This window comes from Leucopleurus acutus (assembly GCF_964270905.1).
Source record: "Leucopleurus acutus genome assembly, chromosome: 9".
Classification (NCBI taxonomy): Eukaryota; Metazoa; Chordata; class Mammalia; order Artiodactyla; family Delphinidae; genus Leucopleurus; species Leucopleurus acutus.
This window is the reverse complement of record NC_139144.1, coordinates 12,561,010-12,577,447: the sequence shown is the minus strand read 5'-3', so window position 1 is coordinate 12,577,447 and position 16,438 is coordinate 12,561,010. Positions and strand designations below refer to the sequence as shown.

Here is a 16,438-nt window from a genome sequence, read left to right as displayed (position 1 = left end):
TGACAGGCACAGATAGATGCAGCCTGCTGAGGAAGAATGCAGAGTGAGGATTGGGTCCTTGGGCTCCGCAGGTCAGAGCAAGCACCTCTTTAGCACCTCTTTGAGAGATTCTGCGGGGGATATGGGTAAAGGATCTCAAAAAAGGACTTTTCAGTTTAATAAGAGAATACATGCAGGTTGGCATCTTTGGGCCAGATTTTATGTGCTGGTTTCTGTTGTCAGTATTCTCCAGGGGACACAGCGTCTCCTTGAGGGAGAGGGACAGGATGGTGTAAATCAGTGGACATTTACAATGGCAGTGTCCCTCTGCGGCCATCCCAGCAAAGTGGACTTGATCACCTCTCCAAGTTGAATTAGGCCCAATACCTGTTGTATGCTCATGTTTTGAGGGACAGGATCCAGAGCTTTCATCAGATTTTCAAAGGCATTTGTGACCCACGGAAGGCCTTGGAAATTGTTGGTTTTATTAAGAATGCTTTGTTTGTACTCTGTGTTAGAAAAAATAGTTTAGGGAGAGATAAAGAAAATTAGGTTTTAAGATTTAGATTGATCATCTTTCTGATTTCTCATTTCTGCATCACATAAGGGATGTCACATTCCTTGTCCTGAGAGCTGGTTCTGTCATCATTCTTTTCCCTCCCTTTGCAGAGGGCTTATGAGGAACTGCTAGGACTGAATTTTTTTGTGTCCAGCAGAAACAGCACAGATTTAGCATCTTCCCCCTCCCTGCCCTTCTATGCTCTGCTTTCCTATTATTTTTTAAACTTTTTATGACGTTTTCAAACATACGATAGGAGTGTCAATTACAAATTGACACTTAGCATCTACCTCTACAAGGATCAGATTATGAGCTCTGCAGCTGCTGACCTTCAACACCCCCTGAAAGGAGTTCAGGGGGTGGAGATCAGGAATGAAGCACTCTGTGCTCTGGGGAAAGCTGGGAGAACAGGTCTTCAGATAGATATCTTCAGGAGAAGATTTTATGAGCCCAATTCTGTCATCTCCCTGTATCTAGAGAAGCACTAAAATCCTTCATGGTCTGTCTGCTCCTCGTGACTAGCAGAAACCTTCTGCAAAAAATGTGTGCTCGATTGCATGGACTCCCCCTTCACGAAAATCACAAATATACTGACCTTCCCCCCCACCTCTTTAGAGCAGTTTCTCGGAGCTCTCTGAAATGCTGTCTCCCGGGCTATAGTCCTCACTTTGCCGCAAATAAAACTTAACTCACAACTCTCACGTTGTGCTTTTTTTTTCTTCCCCCAGTTGACAGGAGTGTGAAATGAACCTCCGTGAGGAGACCCATCACGCAACTTCAGTAGCTCTCTGCAGTTTGCCAGTCTTTAAAAATCTATTCCTTCCCCACTTAATTTTCTGTCATAAATGCATCTGAGTGGCTCTATCAAGGGAATGGTTTCTTCACCACACCTAACAAAATTAACAAGATACTTCTCTAATACTATAATCTCATTCTCAGTCTATATTCAGCTCTTTGTGATTATCTTAAAGCTGCCCTTTCACGTTTGACTTTATAATTTACTTTATAATTTTGTCGTATCCCTATCTTTAAAGAAAAATTTTAGGGCTTCCCTGGTGGCGCAGTGGTTGAGAGTCCGCCTGCCGATGCAGGGGACACGGGTTCGTGCCCCGGTCCGGGAAGATCCCACATGCCGCAGAGCGGCTGGGCCCGTGAGCCATGGCCGCTGAGCCTGCGCGTCCGGAGCCTGTGCTCTGCAACGGGAGAGGCCACAACAGTGAGAGGCCTGCGTACCGAAAAAAAAAAAAAAAAGAAAGCTTTTATTTCTAAATGTTTAATGGTGAATGTTATGTTTGTGGTAAAGTAATCAAGCAGTTCAGGGGTGCAAGCCCCCGAGCGCTCCCCGTGCCTCTGCGCCCAGTTACCTGGGTCTGCCTTTGCACCCCGTTTCGCCGTCCCTCTGCTCTTCGTCCCTTGGCGTGGTCCTCTCCTAGACAGCCATCTCTTCCCCATCATTTTCTCCAGTTCGGCCTCTGCGCTCCAGTCGTAAACACCTTGTCAAGTGTAGCTCGCCCCTTGCCCCCCTAGGACCCGTCAGCCAGGGCCTGTTCTGTCAGCGTGCAAAGCCCTCCCTCATTAAGGTCTTGGCCATGTTGGGGACAAGTCAGATGGTAGCATCTTATTTTTGTTTATGTCTTAAAAACAGAGTCAAAGCCAGATTGCCCTTGTTAGTGTTTCACACAGACAGGTAATTGAGAGTTGCTGAGCCTTCACCGAGCCCCTCCTGTGCAGCAGAGGCAGGTGCCTGCCCTCACCTCCACCCCCACCACAGTCACAGCGTGGTGTCAGCCCTGCGGGGAGATCCCAGGGTCGGGCCCTGTGCCCTCTCCACCCTGTGGTGCCCTTTGTGCCCCTGCTCACTGAGCCACCACGGACGTCCTTGGTGCATCGGAGCTCACTTCCCCTGCCTGGGCCTTCTGAGTGACCCCTGCCCACTTCCTAAAAGCCTGTCTTCCTCATCTTGCTGACTGTGTCCATTTCCTCTCCTGCCTTCTGCGGCCCAGCTCCCACGTGTAGTAACAGCTCTCTGGTCCAGTGTGGTCACCACAAGAGCTCTGTGTGGCGCTCGACATGCAGATCCTAGACTCTCGGTCCCACCTCTCTGAGCTCGGCCATGCCACCCTTCTGGGCCGGGCACTTCTGCTTCTTCCTTCCATGCTCGTGAAACACAATGCTGTTATTTTCTGTAATTGAACCAGACAAGCAGAGCAGAAACAGACACACGTCGTCCCCAGTATGGGGTGACACCGTTCCTTTTCATTCTGCAGCTTTGAAACTGCCTTGGCTGCACTTTAAAAACTCAGCCGCTGTTCGCCCTAGTTCTTTGCTGGCCTTGGGGAAAAGCACACACGTGGTATACTTCAGGGGCTTTCAGTGATCGAGGCTGTTAAACCTTACTTTGAAGTTCCCCCTCCATGCTCAGCTTCCTAAATCAGGATGAATCTCAACCCTGGTGACTTTTTGTGTTAAATCGACTAAACCAACAAAGAACATCTTCCCTAACTTCAGTATAGTATTTTACTCTTAAAGAATTTGTGTTTATGCTGTCAGGGACATAAAATTAACACCTCTGGAAAGTGTAAGGGTCCTGAAGCAGTGCCTTCACCTTATGTGTGTAGCGGTTCACAGCTCGCGACAGTTTTATTGGAGGACTGCGTCGACTGGCTGCCAGGAGGTGTGAGTGTGCAGGGCCCGCTAGCTCGTGGGCCCGTGGGGACTTCAGTAAGCCGAGCACAGTTAGAATACAGAGTAAACCTCACCAGCTTCTGCAGGGAAGCGCCAGTTGTTCTGAGTTTTGAAGGGTAAGGAAGGGGCCTGGCCAGGGACAGGGTGGCTGTACCCAGAAGAGGCACGTGTGAAGGCAGAGGGCTGCAGGGGCATGGGAAGGGTCGGGGGGCACTCAGCGAGCCCTCACAGAAGCTCCTGGGAGGCTCGGCACCAGGAGCCCAAGGCAGCAAAGTGAAGACCAGCAGTTTGAGCTGCGACATACGTGGAGAGGCCCCGAGATCAAGCCGAGGGGTGTTGGCTTAGTTTGTGAAACGCTGTGGGAGTGTGGACCCCTGAGCAGTTGGCAGAAAGTGAGGGTGTCAGACACTGATGGAGAGCTAACTAAGCCTGCGGTGGCCGGAGGGCGGGCTGGGAGTAAAGGCGTGCTGCATCTTTGGGAGCGTGATTTTTTAATGCCTATCCTTTTATACTGTATTTTAAGCAAGAATCGTGGGCTTTTAAATGTCAGTGATAACTGGAGAGAGAGATCCAGAGCGACCTCAAGGGGAAGGTGGACACCAAGAGCAAGAAAGGAGCGAGTTAACCTCGGGGCCGGGGCAGCTCCTTTTTTTTTGGTCGCACCAGGTTTTAGTTGTGGCAGGTGGACTCTTTAGTTGTGGCATGTGAACTCTTAGTTGTGGCATGCATGTGGGATCTAGTTCCCTGACCAGGGATTGAACCCCGGTCCCCTGCGATGGGATCGCAGAGTCTTATCCACTGCGCCACCGGGGAAGTCCCTGGGGCAGCTCTTGAGAAGGGCGCAGCGAGCTCTGCCCCAGCCGCCTACCTGGCACCTCCTCTTTGGGAAAGGGAAGAAGGAGCGTTGTCAGCCAGAGGCGTTCTTTGGGGCCTTTCCCAGAAAGGGGCTGTGGTGGTGATCACATCATCAGTCCAGAGCCTCTAGGCCACTCACTCCCCGACTCCGCCTGTGCCAGGCCCCCGCGAGGGGTCTGAAGGTCTGCTGGGCTCTGGGCTCTGCTGTCCATGGGCAGGTTCTGAGTTTAGGGCCTTCTCTCTTAAGTGGTCCCGACTCGCAGAGCCAGAATTCTCTCGGAGCCTGAGGCTTGGCTCCGCTGGGCTAGGTCCTCCAGGTGGGGCCATCCACTAGGCGCGTGGGGACCAGATGCCCACTGTGGTCCCACACAGCCGCCCTTGAGAGTTGCAATTCTGAGTTGACAGAATGCACTGTTGGGTGCGGACCGCCAGGCAGAGGGCAAGGGCTCTCACTTCCTGAGGAATGCCAGAAAAACTGCGCATGAGAGCCGTCACAGGCGTCCTGCGTATAATATTCTCCTGCAGTAAAAGTCTGGTTTCTATGAGCGTTTGTGTAATAAACCAGCCCAAAACTTGGCAACTCGAAACACCACCAATGAAGTCTTTCTCATGGTTCCCAGCTTCCGTGCAGCTGAGGTTTGGCCAGGCTGCAGCCCCGCAAAGGACCCCCTCACATCTGGTGCTTGGTGCTAGCTATCCACCAGGCCCTGCCATCAGCCAGGGTACCAGAGAGACTCCCTCACAAGTCCTCAGTGTAGCTCCAAGAGGAGAAGAGAGGAGAGAGGAGGAGAGGCTGCAGGCCTTGGATGCCCCACCCACAACTCACACTGCCACTCCCACCCATGGCCTTGGTCAAAGCAAGTCTCAGGCCAGCCCCCAAGGGCTCACCCCCAGTGGAGGAGCCACATGGCCACTGCAGGGGGCCTTTTGTGGACCTGGGAGGACGTGTGGCCACTGGGCAGCCTACCACAGTCCTTTCTATAATGATCTGATGGGGCTACTTCCTTTAGGGCAGAAACCCAGGGAGTATCATTCCTCTATCAGCAGATTCCTTAGAGCAGAGCTGAGGCAGCTTTTCTTAGCTAATCTTGTGTGTTTATTGACATTTTACCTGCACGCCCATACAGAGAGAAGATAGTAGAACTTGTCTGGAGATGTTCTCTCGCCTGTGCTACACTGTGCTTTAAAAATAACAGCATCACTCTAATCGAGCACAGTTCATTTGGCTTCTGTGGCTGAGGCATCCCCGAGCAGAACGCCCAAGTTTAACTGCTCCCAGTATAAATAGATCTGTGGTGACAGGCAGGCCCTGATCCTGGTGCCTCTTAGACGTGGTGGTGGGCAGTGAGCTGGGTCGGGACATGGCCCCACCCGTCCTCAGCTGGGGACAGTTTGAGCAAGGCCCTGCCTTGGTGGTTGGAGGGGTCTGCAGCCCAGCACTATGCATGTCTTTCGAGACTGCCTAGCCCTGAAGCAGGAACCTTTTGTGCAGGTCTGTGGCTGTCCACCGCGGGTCTTCTCGCCCCATCACCCCAGGTATCGTCTCGTCGGGACGTTTGGACAGTCCCACACGGTGTTTTCAGGAAAGGCATGGAGCCCAGCAGTTGGCACAGACAGGGCACAGCAGGAGGGTTGTAGACACTGCCCCATGCAGGCTTTTCATACACAGCACAAACATGAATCGCTCAGCTCCATGCCATAGCTGGGCTGGTGTGCACAGAAAGCTAGGCGCTTAGGAAATAATTGCAGAATTTGCCAGCGCACTTTCTAAGCTGGAAGAGCCCCTGTGCAGGGTGGGTAGGGAGACGTGCAGCCTCAGAGCAGTGCCAGCTCCCTCCAGGGCACTAGGGTCCTTGAGGAGCGGCACCTCCTTAAGGACGGCTGGCGCTGTCGGCCAGCGAGTCACAGGTGACCATCCTTGGCTCAGGGAGCTGTTGCCTGTCCATTTACTTGACTGAATTAGCCTGAACCCGCCAAACCCTTGTTTGGCCATGCATGTGTTTTCCTTGGTCACTTGTTCCCTTGAATTTCACGTTTGTGGCAGTTAAAAAGCATTGTCAGTATCAGAACATAATGATATGGTTTTTTGTGACAGCGCTGGCATCTGACGTCCAGACCCGGCAGTCATTAGTTTATCAACTGTGATGGCCTTTGAGCCTGGGGTTTGGTCCATTCAAGAGGTGGCCAGAGGCTGCCCCGCCCACTCCCCCGCGTGGTGTTTTACGTCAGGGTCCTTGGCAGGGCGCCCAGCAGAGGGTGGTGGTGGCTAGCAGGTGACATCATGTTCTAGACCAGGGTGCATGATGCGGGTGGGTGGGGTTTGTTCCATAGCTAAGGTGGAGACGAGACAGCAGGGCATCTGAAGGGGACTTTGCACGAGAGAAAGTGGTCTGGCCAGTCCAGAACCCAGAGTCATAGAATTGAGCAGCTAGAATAAGCATTAGTAACCCTGGGGTTAAGCTTTGATCATCAGCTTCTTGAACAAATACAAGTATACCTACAGGTGCTTTTTAAGGTGTAAAAAGCTACACAGGTGCAGGGCTGTCCTAAGTAAGTGCTCCCTACCTTTATAGGCAAGGAATGAGGCACAGAGAGCTGACGCGACTTCCCTGGCCCTCGCCCAGCCTGTGGGGGTCAGGACTGGGGCTCCCAACGCCCAGGAGCGGGCGGGCAGCAGGCAGGCCCACTCTGGTGGGCTCAGCCTGTGCGTGGCCCCGGTAGGTCACACGGTTGCGCTGGCCCACGTATCTGACACACATCGGGGGACTTTGAGACGGGGTGGGGAAGGGCGCTTGGTAGCAGGTTTGTGACCCCTCCAAAGCCAAACTCTTCGTGAGCAAGTCTCTGTCACGACCTTCGCAGTCAGGAACTTGGCCCTGACACTCTTGTGATCTGCTGACAATCAACAGGGTAAAGTCTGCTTGCCTCACTGAACCACTGACGCCCACGTCCCCTGGTTAGCACTCCCACAGCCACTGAGGTCAGCACCTTATCTGAGATGAGGACTCTGGACGGTCCACGGTCTTACAGCTGTCACCGCACCCACTGCTGCACCTGACACCCTGCCTAGCACAGCACTTAGCACCACACCTGACACCATACCTAGGACCACGCCAGACCGAGCACCTGGCATCCACCTCGCATCACACCTAACACTGCATCTGATACCACCCCTAGAACCACAGCTAATACCCCCCAGCACCACATTTGACATCCCAGGGAGCACAGCACCTAGCATCACACCTGATACCACCCCTACCACTGCACCTGACATTGCATCTGACACCACACCTGTCAAGATGTTCGCTTTTGAAGGAGTCTGACCTGTCTGAACTTAACTCAGCAGGTGTGTTGAGCACTTACTATGTGCAAAGCACGGGACCCGCTTCCTTAGACGTTACAGAGAAGGGATGTGTTTGCAGCTTTGAAGAGCTCCCTCTAACTGGGGAGAAGAGGACTGGCGGCGGGCGGCAGGGAAAGCCCTTTGGGGCTGTGAGAAGCCTGGGAGGTGTATGGGGGAGCAGAGGAGCTAATGGCTTTTGAAAACAGACCTTCATGTACTACAGTTAAATGCTTTTAGTTATCTAAAATTAAATGTAAGAATTCTGGTTTCACTTCACCCAGAATGTTATACTTATTTGTACTTGAAATCTATCGTGTTTTGGTTTAAGTCATTTCAGCAACAAGTTGATGGCCTTAAACCCATTCATGGGAGGTGGGTGGCCTGCCTACACCTCCGTTGACGGGCCAGGGCTGCTCGCCTCTATGGCACGGAGGCCGCGAAGCTCCACGTGCAGGGGGCATGTGGGACCGCACAGGCGTCCTCTTCTTGAAGTTTTCTCTTCATTTGGGAAAGGGCCCACTGACCGGTCACTTCAGCCTCGTGGTCACCTGTCCCTGCAGCGGGTCTGCAGACACTTGGTTCTGACAGCAGGGAGGCCGCTGCTGGGGAGAGAACCAGAACTGGCAGCAGGTAGACATACGGGTAAACAAAGCCTCAAGTTCAGATGTGTGCAAATGAGGGCTGCGATTATCAGAAGGGGAACCCTCTCCAGATAGTGGCAGAGCCACAGGTTGAAGATGACGCGGGTCAGTGTGTGGAGAGGGGATGAGCGCCCCAGGCAGCAGGAGTGGGGGAGGTGCAGGCTACTACCGAACGAAGGTGGAAGCCAGTTCAGGTGTGGGGAGGGGAGGAGTGGAAGAGGCATCTTGGAGAAGATGCTGGAGGGAGAGAAGCTCTGCCTCTGAAGGGCGGTGAAACCTACAAGCCAAAAAAAATGACCTTCATTTTCACAGCCTTTTTTTTAAATCAACTTTTTTTTGAGGTCTGACTTACATTAAAATTTACCAGTTTTAAGCTGCGGTGCGAGGGTTTTGCAAAGTGTATGCCGCCAGGAACTTTCTGTCACCCACGTGTGCAAACTGATCGGATCTGGTGGAAGGGGGCTTGCTGTTTGTTGGGGTGGGCTCCTTGGGCGGGCCCTCATCTGAGTGCAGGTACCCACACCTGCCCAGAGCGTGCGGGGGAGGGCCTGCCGGAGCTGCAGGGAAGCATGCGCAGCGGGGGTGAATTACGGGACCGGAGGAAGCTGCATTCCTGGCATATTCTTTCCCAGTGGTTCCCAGCTCTCTGCAATACTGGTAGGAACCAGTTTTTTCTGACCGCCTCCAGCTTGAGCAGAATTTCAGTCTGTGTCGCTGTCCTCAGCCAATTGAAAATCACCTGGAGTTTTATCCCAAGCACAAAAGAAGGTCAGAGAGAGGAGGCCCGATGACTGCGATTTCCCTCCCCACCCCACTGCCACCCAGGGGCCTGGCCTGCGCCCTCCCCTCCGGGTGTCAGCCCTGGAAATCCTTTGATTTTATTGTTTGCTGGCTTTGGCAAGGGTAAGCCAGCCCGAGAGACGCTGTTTCTGTAAGGGTTGCTCTGTCTTACTTAACCTGATCCGTATCTCTGCCTGGTGACCACACTGTCAGTCCTGCCTGCCTGAACCTCTCCCCAGGAGGCTGTAGTTGGCATTCCAGGTGCTTGGAACATCAGTGTGGTAACTGCTCCTACCTCTGTGGCTGCCACTACTGTTCTTGTTATTCAAAGCTGATTTTTCTAAAGAGAGGTGAACTTGTGGTTTTTGCTATGCCTTTTGGCTCTGGGCCTGTCAGCAGCTGGTGCCCATCAGGGTGAGGGGTCGGCGTGCAGCCAGAGGACCCTCTCCATCCAAGGTCTTGTCGTTGGGCGACTGCCGCTGCATTTCTACACATGTGTTCATGCGTTCTGTGGGGAAGAAGACAGTGTTTAAGGCTTGAAGAAAGTTGGGATCCTGTGTGCTGCTCTCCAGAGGCTACTTGGTTTCAGGGTCATGCCCTGTCCTTCAGCCCCCCTGCAGCCCCAGGGTAAATGTCCAGAGCAGGACTTGGCGTGGACACACGTAAGCGTGGGGACGCCAGTGCTAGAGCCCGCTGGGGGCAAAGCAGAAACTAGATGAGGTTTTACAAGGCAGGAACGGTGTGCTGTTGGTTCTTGCCGTGCAGGGCTGGGCTGACTCCTGCCGCATCCCCTACCCTATCAACGGGGCTCCTTTTAGTCCAGGCCCTCGGTTACTGGAGGTATGGGTGGGGGCCAGGGAGAGCCCTGGGCCAGAGCTGCTCCCAGAATGCGTGGAGCTTGCATGGCCTGCTGTACGAGCTCACAGAGTCAGAAATGTTTGGGGGTGTCCAGCGTGTCTGCTCCTTAGGCCTGTGTAAGGAACCAGGTGGGCGCCGCCGAGCTTGGGGCAGCCTTACCTTGCCCAAGGCTGCTGATCCTGAGGCATCCTCTCCTTTCTCTCCCAAGAGTAAGTCGGTTGCTTTCTCTGGTGGGCATACTGCTTTTACCCCTGTTAGAGGACTCAGAGGGAGAGAATGGTCTTGGGGTTCCAAGCCCTGGGTGTAGAATGCCCCTGGTTGTCAGGTCACGTGATGCAAGGTGCTCTGCAGTCGGTGTTATGACCTTTGCCAAAAGAGAACCCCAGAGCTCCCTTCTACCATCAGCTGACATGCTGAAAATTAACCAGAAAGGTAAAAACAGTAAAACCTTGAATAGTGAGATATGTTAAAACATTTAAAAATTGTTATTGAGGTAGAATTCACATGTAAAAATTGTACAATTCTGGTTTTTAGTATATTCACCGTGTTGTACTATTATCCCTAATAGTTTGATTTTTTTTAATTAATCTTTTTGAATACAAAAGGACTGTGTTCTTATTGTAGAATGATATAAACATTCTGGAAAGCTCCCCTCAGAAACACTTTCGGTGAGAGGCCGGGCTGCCTTGTGTGATGCTCCAGGCCTGTGCGCATCCCAGGGGTTTGTGACTGGCAGCAGCATGCAGCCATCTCTCTCGGACCGTCCAAGTCAGTACGTCTACATGTCATAAAGAGCCTGCCTGAAAAGCCAGAAGACCTTCAGGCTTCAGGACCAGTCTCAGGGTTTCTGCCCAGACATAGATAGACCCATTCGATACCTGCCCAAGCTCCCAGACGAGCCCATCTGGACAACATCTTGGTAGCACTTAACTGGGAGGGCGAACAAAAGTCTAGTGAAGTTTCTCCTCTCCAGATTTTTCAAGAAGTCTAACCAGAGTTTATTGACAGAAGAATCTTAGAAACTGGAAAATGCATGGCAGAGAAGAAAGACAATGTTTTCATGTTTCTAGACTCTCTGAGTTTTAATATATATTTTTTGGCAATGGCATTTTATTAAGTCTTAGTTTCTCTGACCTCTAAAATTTTATTTTAAGCTTCACGTCTTTGTATGAGATAAACTATTATAGTTCACAATGTCTATGCAGATTATAAATTGAATCAGGGAATTCCCTGGCACTCCAGTGGTTAGGACTCCGAACTTCCACTGCAGGGGGGGGCACAGTTTCGATCCCTGGTCGGGAAACTAAGATCCCACAAGCCGCACAACATGGCCAAAAAAAAAAAGAAAAGAAAAAATTGAATCAAATACAAAATAGCCAAAAATAATAGGAAGAGGAGTTAGTTCACATTAGCACAAAGGAAGTTGAAACCAGTAGTAATACCAGTTACTACCAGTAATGCCAACTGCCTACCAGATTGTGTGCTAAATGCCTTTAGTCTTTACAAAAAAACCTATGAAGAATATATAGATTTTTTTTGTCCTCATCTTACGGATGAAAGAACTGAGCACAGAAATTTAGGTTATTTGCCAAGATCTCAGAGCTCAGATTTAAGTTTCTGCCTCCGACTGCACACCCTGAGCCCTTAGTGACAAGACTATTTCTGTAGGGGTCAGTGGGGACGCTTCAGGCTTCACAGGTCCAAGCTCCGGGCTGCCTCTTACATAAAGGCCTTGATTCTCTTTGGGGTTTTTTTGCTTTTGTTTTTAATATTTATTTACTTATTTGGTTGTGCCGGGTCTTAGTTGCGGCAGGTGGGCTCCTTAGTTGTGGCTCGCCGGCTCCTCAGCCACGGCGCACGGGCTCCTTAGTTGCGGCATGCAAACTCTTAGTTGCAGCATGCGTGTTGGGATCTAGTTCCCTGACCAGGGCTCGAACCTGGGCCCCCTGCGTTGGGGGCGCAGAGTCTTAGCCACTGTGCCACCAGGGAAGTCCCCCTGCTTCTGTTTTATGTCCGGCGAGAAAGCACAAGCAAGCAGGCCTGGGCTTCAAAAGCTGTGCCTCGCCTCTGGGGTCTGGAAAGAGGATCTAAATGCACTCAGTTCCCCTGAGGAGGCCCAGTTGGGGTTTGAGGACCTGGGGCAGCGGCAGCCCTACAGGCAGGAGGGCCACGAGCATTGGTCTTCCGGATGACTAGGCAGGGAACAGATGGGGCAGGAAGGCCTCTGTTCACCTGCCTCCTGGGCTGCCTGCCATGGAAGCAGTTGGCACCCACAAGCCGGGCAGAGCTGCTCGGCCTTGGGCCTTGGGGGTTTTGATGGGAGGGCATCTGCGTCGGAGGGTTGGGGTGAGGAGGCGCATCTGAGGGAATGATGGAAGCAGGGGCCCAGCCTCTGAGAGAGCCACCCTCTGGGGGCAGAAGCAGGCTATCCAAACTAGGAAGAAGTTGACCCAACCAGGCTACTGGTAGATGGGCATAATCAAGGCTTACCTGCCAAGAACAGTTCTCTTTTTGGCTAAAAATGAGTCCTAGGCCTTAGGGGAGCAACGGAGTGACATGTGTGTTCCTTCTTTGTCTTCAGTCATGGGACATTTTTTTCCGAAACACCAACGCCGGAGCGCCCCCGGGCACCGCCTACCAGAGCCCGCTCCCCCTGAGCCTGGGCTCCCTGTCAGCTGTGGCCAGAGCGCAGCCCCTGGTGGAGGTTCAGCCCAACGTGGACAAGCTGGTGGAGGATCACCTGGCAGTGCAGTCTCTCATCAGGGCCTACCAGGTAAGGTGGCAGCGGCCAGCCATCCGTGACAGAGTGCCCTGCTGACCCCATGAAGGTTGTCGCTTAACTTTCACCCCCACCAAACACTAGGCGCTCTCTCTCCCTGCTCTGGGCTGGAGGGAGGCAAAAATGACATATGACAAGAGAAAAGGAGCCCAGGCAGTCTCACCCTGTTTGAGCAGATCCTCTGCCACCTTTAGCACCTGCCCTTATTTCTTCCCATAGCTTGGCAAGAATGATTTGTGAGCAGGGAAACGCGGTCAGTGCCCGGGCGTCAGGGGAAGTGCCGATGCCCAGGAGGGAGCAGTGACCGGGAGGGGTGTGCTGCTCCCCTTCTCAGTTGCTAGGGCCCAAATGCAATAAGACAAAATGAACCTGTAGGGTTTGGGGATAGAAGCAGAGCCCATGGAAGCAGGGAGAGGCAGGTGAGGGGCAGCTGAGCCTGCAGAGGGGCCACCTCTCCAGGAGCATTCCAGTCAGTGGTCAGCCCCGTTGGAGGAGGCTCATGCAGAACCAAGGGCTTCCATGGCCTTTCTCAGAGCCCAGAAGCCCCTTCCAGGATATCCGCGTGGTGTGGAGAAGAGCCCAGAATTCAGACCTTACCACCTGGTCTGTGAGTAGTTCTCAGGAGGAAAGGAGGAGAAATCGGGCCCGGGGAGGCCCTTCTGGGAGCTGCCAGGACATGGGCTCCCCTGCTGCCTCTTCTGGCATTGCTGCAATGTAGCAGGGGTGTCACACCACAGAGTTCTGTCTCCGATGTTCTCTTTCCTGGAAATGGCCATGTGGACCATTCCCCTCCGCCCACGGGGCCAGTTGCCACAGGTGTCAGGACAGGTAGCACAGGGTGGGTCTGTCCTGTTGGAGCCTGGCAAGTCAGGCTCTCTCCCCAGGGCAAATGACGAGACGCACGCCGTTCACAGTGGGCGTTTCTGTAGAAAGAGGCACAGTTGGTGTGTGCTGACCACTGCCTGACTTATTCAGCCTCAGTCATTTCTGTTGGTCTTTAAGTGACTTCTCAGCAACTGCTCCCCTTCCCAAATTGTTAGCAAGAAACAGTGGATAAAGTATCCAAGACTTAAAGAAACAAAATTGGAAGGGATTTTACGTGTCTTTTTGCTTTTAAATGGTTCAGATCAGGCACTGAGGTCCCTGTTGTAGCTGTCTGCTGTTGTGCCCCCTGTGCCCTGACCCACGCAGCAGGGCCACACCCACCCCTTCCTTAGGGACTTCGTGTTCTAAGCTGAGTGGTCTTCGCACTGGAGCTAAAGTCCCCAGCATATCCCATTTCTGTTTATCCAGGAAAACTGTGAAGGATCCCGAGAAGCGGGTCCTTTTAGACTGCCAGGTTTATCAAAACCTGAGGAGCTTATCCCCTTTTTATAAAAGTGCATTTATGCACAATAGTGCTTTAAAACAAACTATTGTAAGTCTTTTTACTAACTGACTTTGTTGTTTGGGTTCATTGGCACTCTCAGGGAAAGGTTTGACCAAGTGCAACTTTTACCCCTTGCCACAGCCCACAGGACCTGCTTAATGACTGCTTGTATTATTGCTTCCAGGTCAGGGGTCACCACATTGCAAAACTTGATCCTCTCGGAATTAGTTGTGTAAATTTTGATGATGCTCCAGTAACTGTTTCTTCAAACGTGGGTGAGAATTAATCTGTAAACACTAATTTTAATGTAATTTTACTTTTTTTTTTTTTTTTTTACCCCTTCCCTCTTTTTTTTCTCCTGTCCTTTTGTGTGTGTCCTTCCCTCTCCATCGCTGGCCCATTCGTAGATACGAGGGCACCATGTAGCACAGCTGGACCCCCTGGGAATTTTGGATGCTGATCTGGACTCCTCCGTGCCCGCTGATATTATCTCATCCACAGACAAACTTGGTGAGGGTCTGAGAGCGGCCAGCGCTGCGCTGCGTGGTTCCTCTCTCTGTGTCCCAGCCTGTGGCAGCCAGGACGTCCACAGGCGGAAGGGAAAGACTCTTAAGTTTCCTTCGTTCTGATCACTTGACATTTATCAGTCATGTAGCCTTAGTGTGTTTTGGGCAAGTTATTTTTATCTCAGCTTTTCAGCCAGATCGTATGAGCTCAATTATCTAAGTCTCAAAATTGGAAAGTAAAATTTGGGGGCAGAAAAGGTTTGTGGCACAGAGAAAAAGATGACCCACCCAGGCAGGTGGGTCAGAAGATATTCCAGAGACCAGCTCGTCTGGCTTCGGTTTCCAGATCTCAGGGCAGTGCTGCCCCAGACGGGGCACTGCTCAGGACCGTTGTCGCACACTGTCTGCTCCGAAGCACGGTGTGGCCTGCCTTTGACAGGGCGAATTCCAGAGCAGGTGGTGCAGTTTGGGTGTCTCGATTCTCAAATGCCGGTGATCATACTGAGGAAACTTTGGAAGGCGTCCCCGCGGGCGCTTGTAGTCCCGCTCACCGTACCCTCTCTGTCTTGAGCAGAGGGGCGTGGCTGGGCTCACACCTGCGGTTGCTTTCTCAAGTTAACCTGCTCTAAGTCACCGTGCTGCTAACCTGTGCTGCAGAAATGACGACGTGACTAATTTTTAAATGGCCAGGTTGTTTTCGAGAAACACTGTGCATGCTAATAAAACTGATGATTACCTACCTGCCTAACGCTGCTCTTTGGGAGGGGACGAAATTTGCCTCCTGAATAACAGTCACTAACACTTTGTGGTGCCCGAATGCCCTTAGAGGCGTGTCCGAGTTGTGACGTGGGAGGTCAGGCACTAGTCAGGTAAGGCTGGATTTCAAACAGTGTTGGCCCTGGAATTGCTGTTAGAGGTTCGTCTCTGCTCCGTCTTCATTTCAGAAACACTCCTAGGTAATGCAGGGTTTCCTCTACTTTGTACCTGCACTTTAGCAGTTTTTGGAAGAAAGATTAGGGAAGCCCTCCTGAATATGATTAAATAGGGCCAGTTCAGATTGTCGGCAGGACGTGAGCTTAATCCTGCTACTTTATTGAGTGGTGACAACTGTGCACCCCAGAAGTGAGCTTCACTTTGCAGTGTCCCTGAGGACGCTTGGAGCTCCTTTCCTCTTCCTCGCCACTTAGTCCCCGCAGCACCCAGGCCCGACCCAACCTGTGCTCACCAGTGCTGAAGCCCCCTCGGCACCGTGAGTACCCTCCAGGTCCAGGGCAGAGCACCCCCTCTACGTGAGAGGCCTGCGAGCCCCAGGGCACCAGCTGCCTGATGAGAGCTCAAGGCCCTGTGCCCTGGAGCTGTCTCTCCAGAAAAGGATGACTGCAGAGCCAGCCCGGCACAGGCCACAGAGCCTGGTGTTCCCATGCACAGTCAGGCATTTAAACAAGAAAGGCACAGGGGAGGTGGGATCTCCTTCTCCCATCCGAAACTGCATCTCCCCTGTTCCTTGTGCCATCCCTGGTTGCTAGTTTCTTGGTATCAAAACGGACCTTTTTCGGTGGTTCCCAGCTCATTAGTACTGCCTGGGGAGCCTGGAGCTCTTCTCTGTCCCACGCAAGACTGGTCAGGGTGGGATGGCGCCCGCCGCCCACAGGCACAGGTGGGGCTTTCTTGGAAGCGCCCCCAGGCCATCCCAGCCCAGGAGTCTGTGAAGGGTGGGAGCCCCAGGCCTGTTGATGCTGCCTGGCTCCTCAGTTCACAGCTCTCATCAGGGGCAGGGGCAGAGGCAGGACCTCTGTCCTTCTTCCTAGTTCTTTCTTGGCCATCTCGGCCTTGCCTTACGTTCTACTCTGGAATAGTGCCCCGAGTGTGCCCCTGTGAGGTTCTGCGTCAGCATGGCGAGGGTTATAAGCCAGAGACACACAGAGATGGCCCAGAACTTCCTGAGCTCATTTGAGGAAGACTGGGCATCCTGCAGCTGGGAGCCCTTCAGAAACAGCAGGAGAAAGTTGGGCAGCAGCCCCCTCCTGTGCAGGAGAAAAGGTCACTGCATCCCGAGAATTCAAAATAGTGTGACCTAAAAGTCA

At 52.5% G+C, this 16,438-nt stretch overlaps 1 protein-coding gene across 2 annotated transcripts in view; it reads left to right on the top strand.

Moving 5' to 3' along the window:
* Positions 1-16,438, top strand: part of OGDH (oxoglutarate dehydrogenase) — a 76,776-nt gene that overhangs the window by 15,766 nt on the left and 44,572 nt on the right. For both annotated transcript variants that reach the window (XM_082845986.1, XM_082845987.1), the window contains exons 3-4: positions 12,282-12,473; positions 14,256-14,358. In XM_082845986.1, the coding sequence (XP_082702112.1) occupies positions 12,282-12,473; positions 14,256-14,358 (295 nt within the window). The remainder of the gene's footprint in view (positions 1-12,281; positions 12,474-14,255; positions 14,359-16,438) is intronic.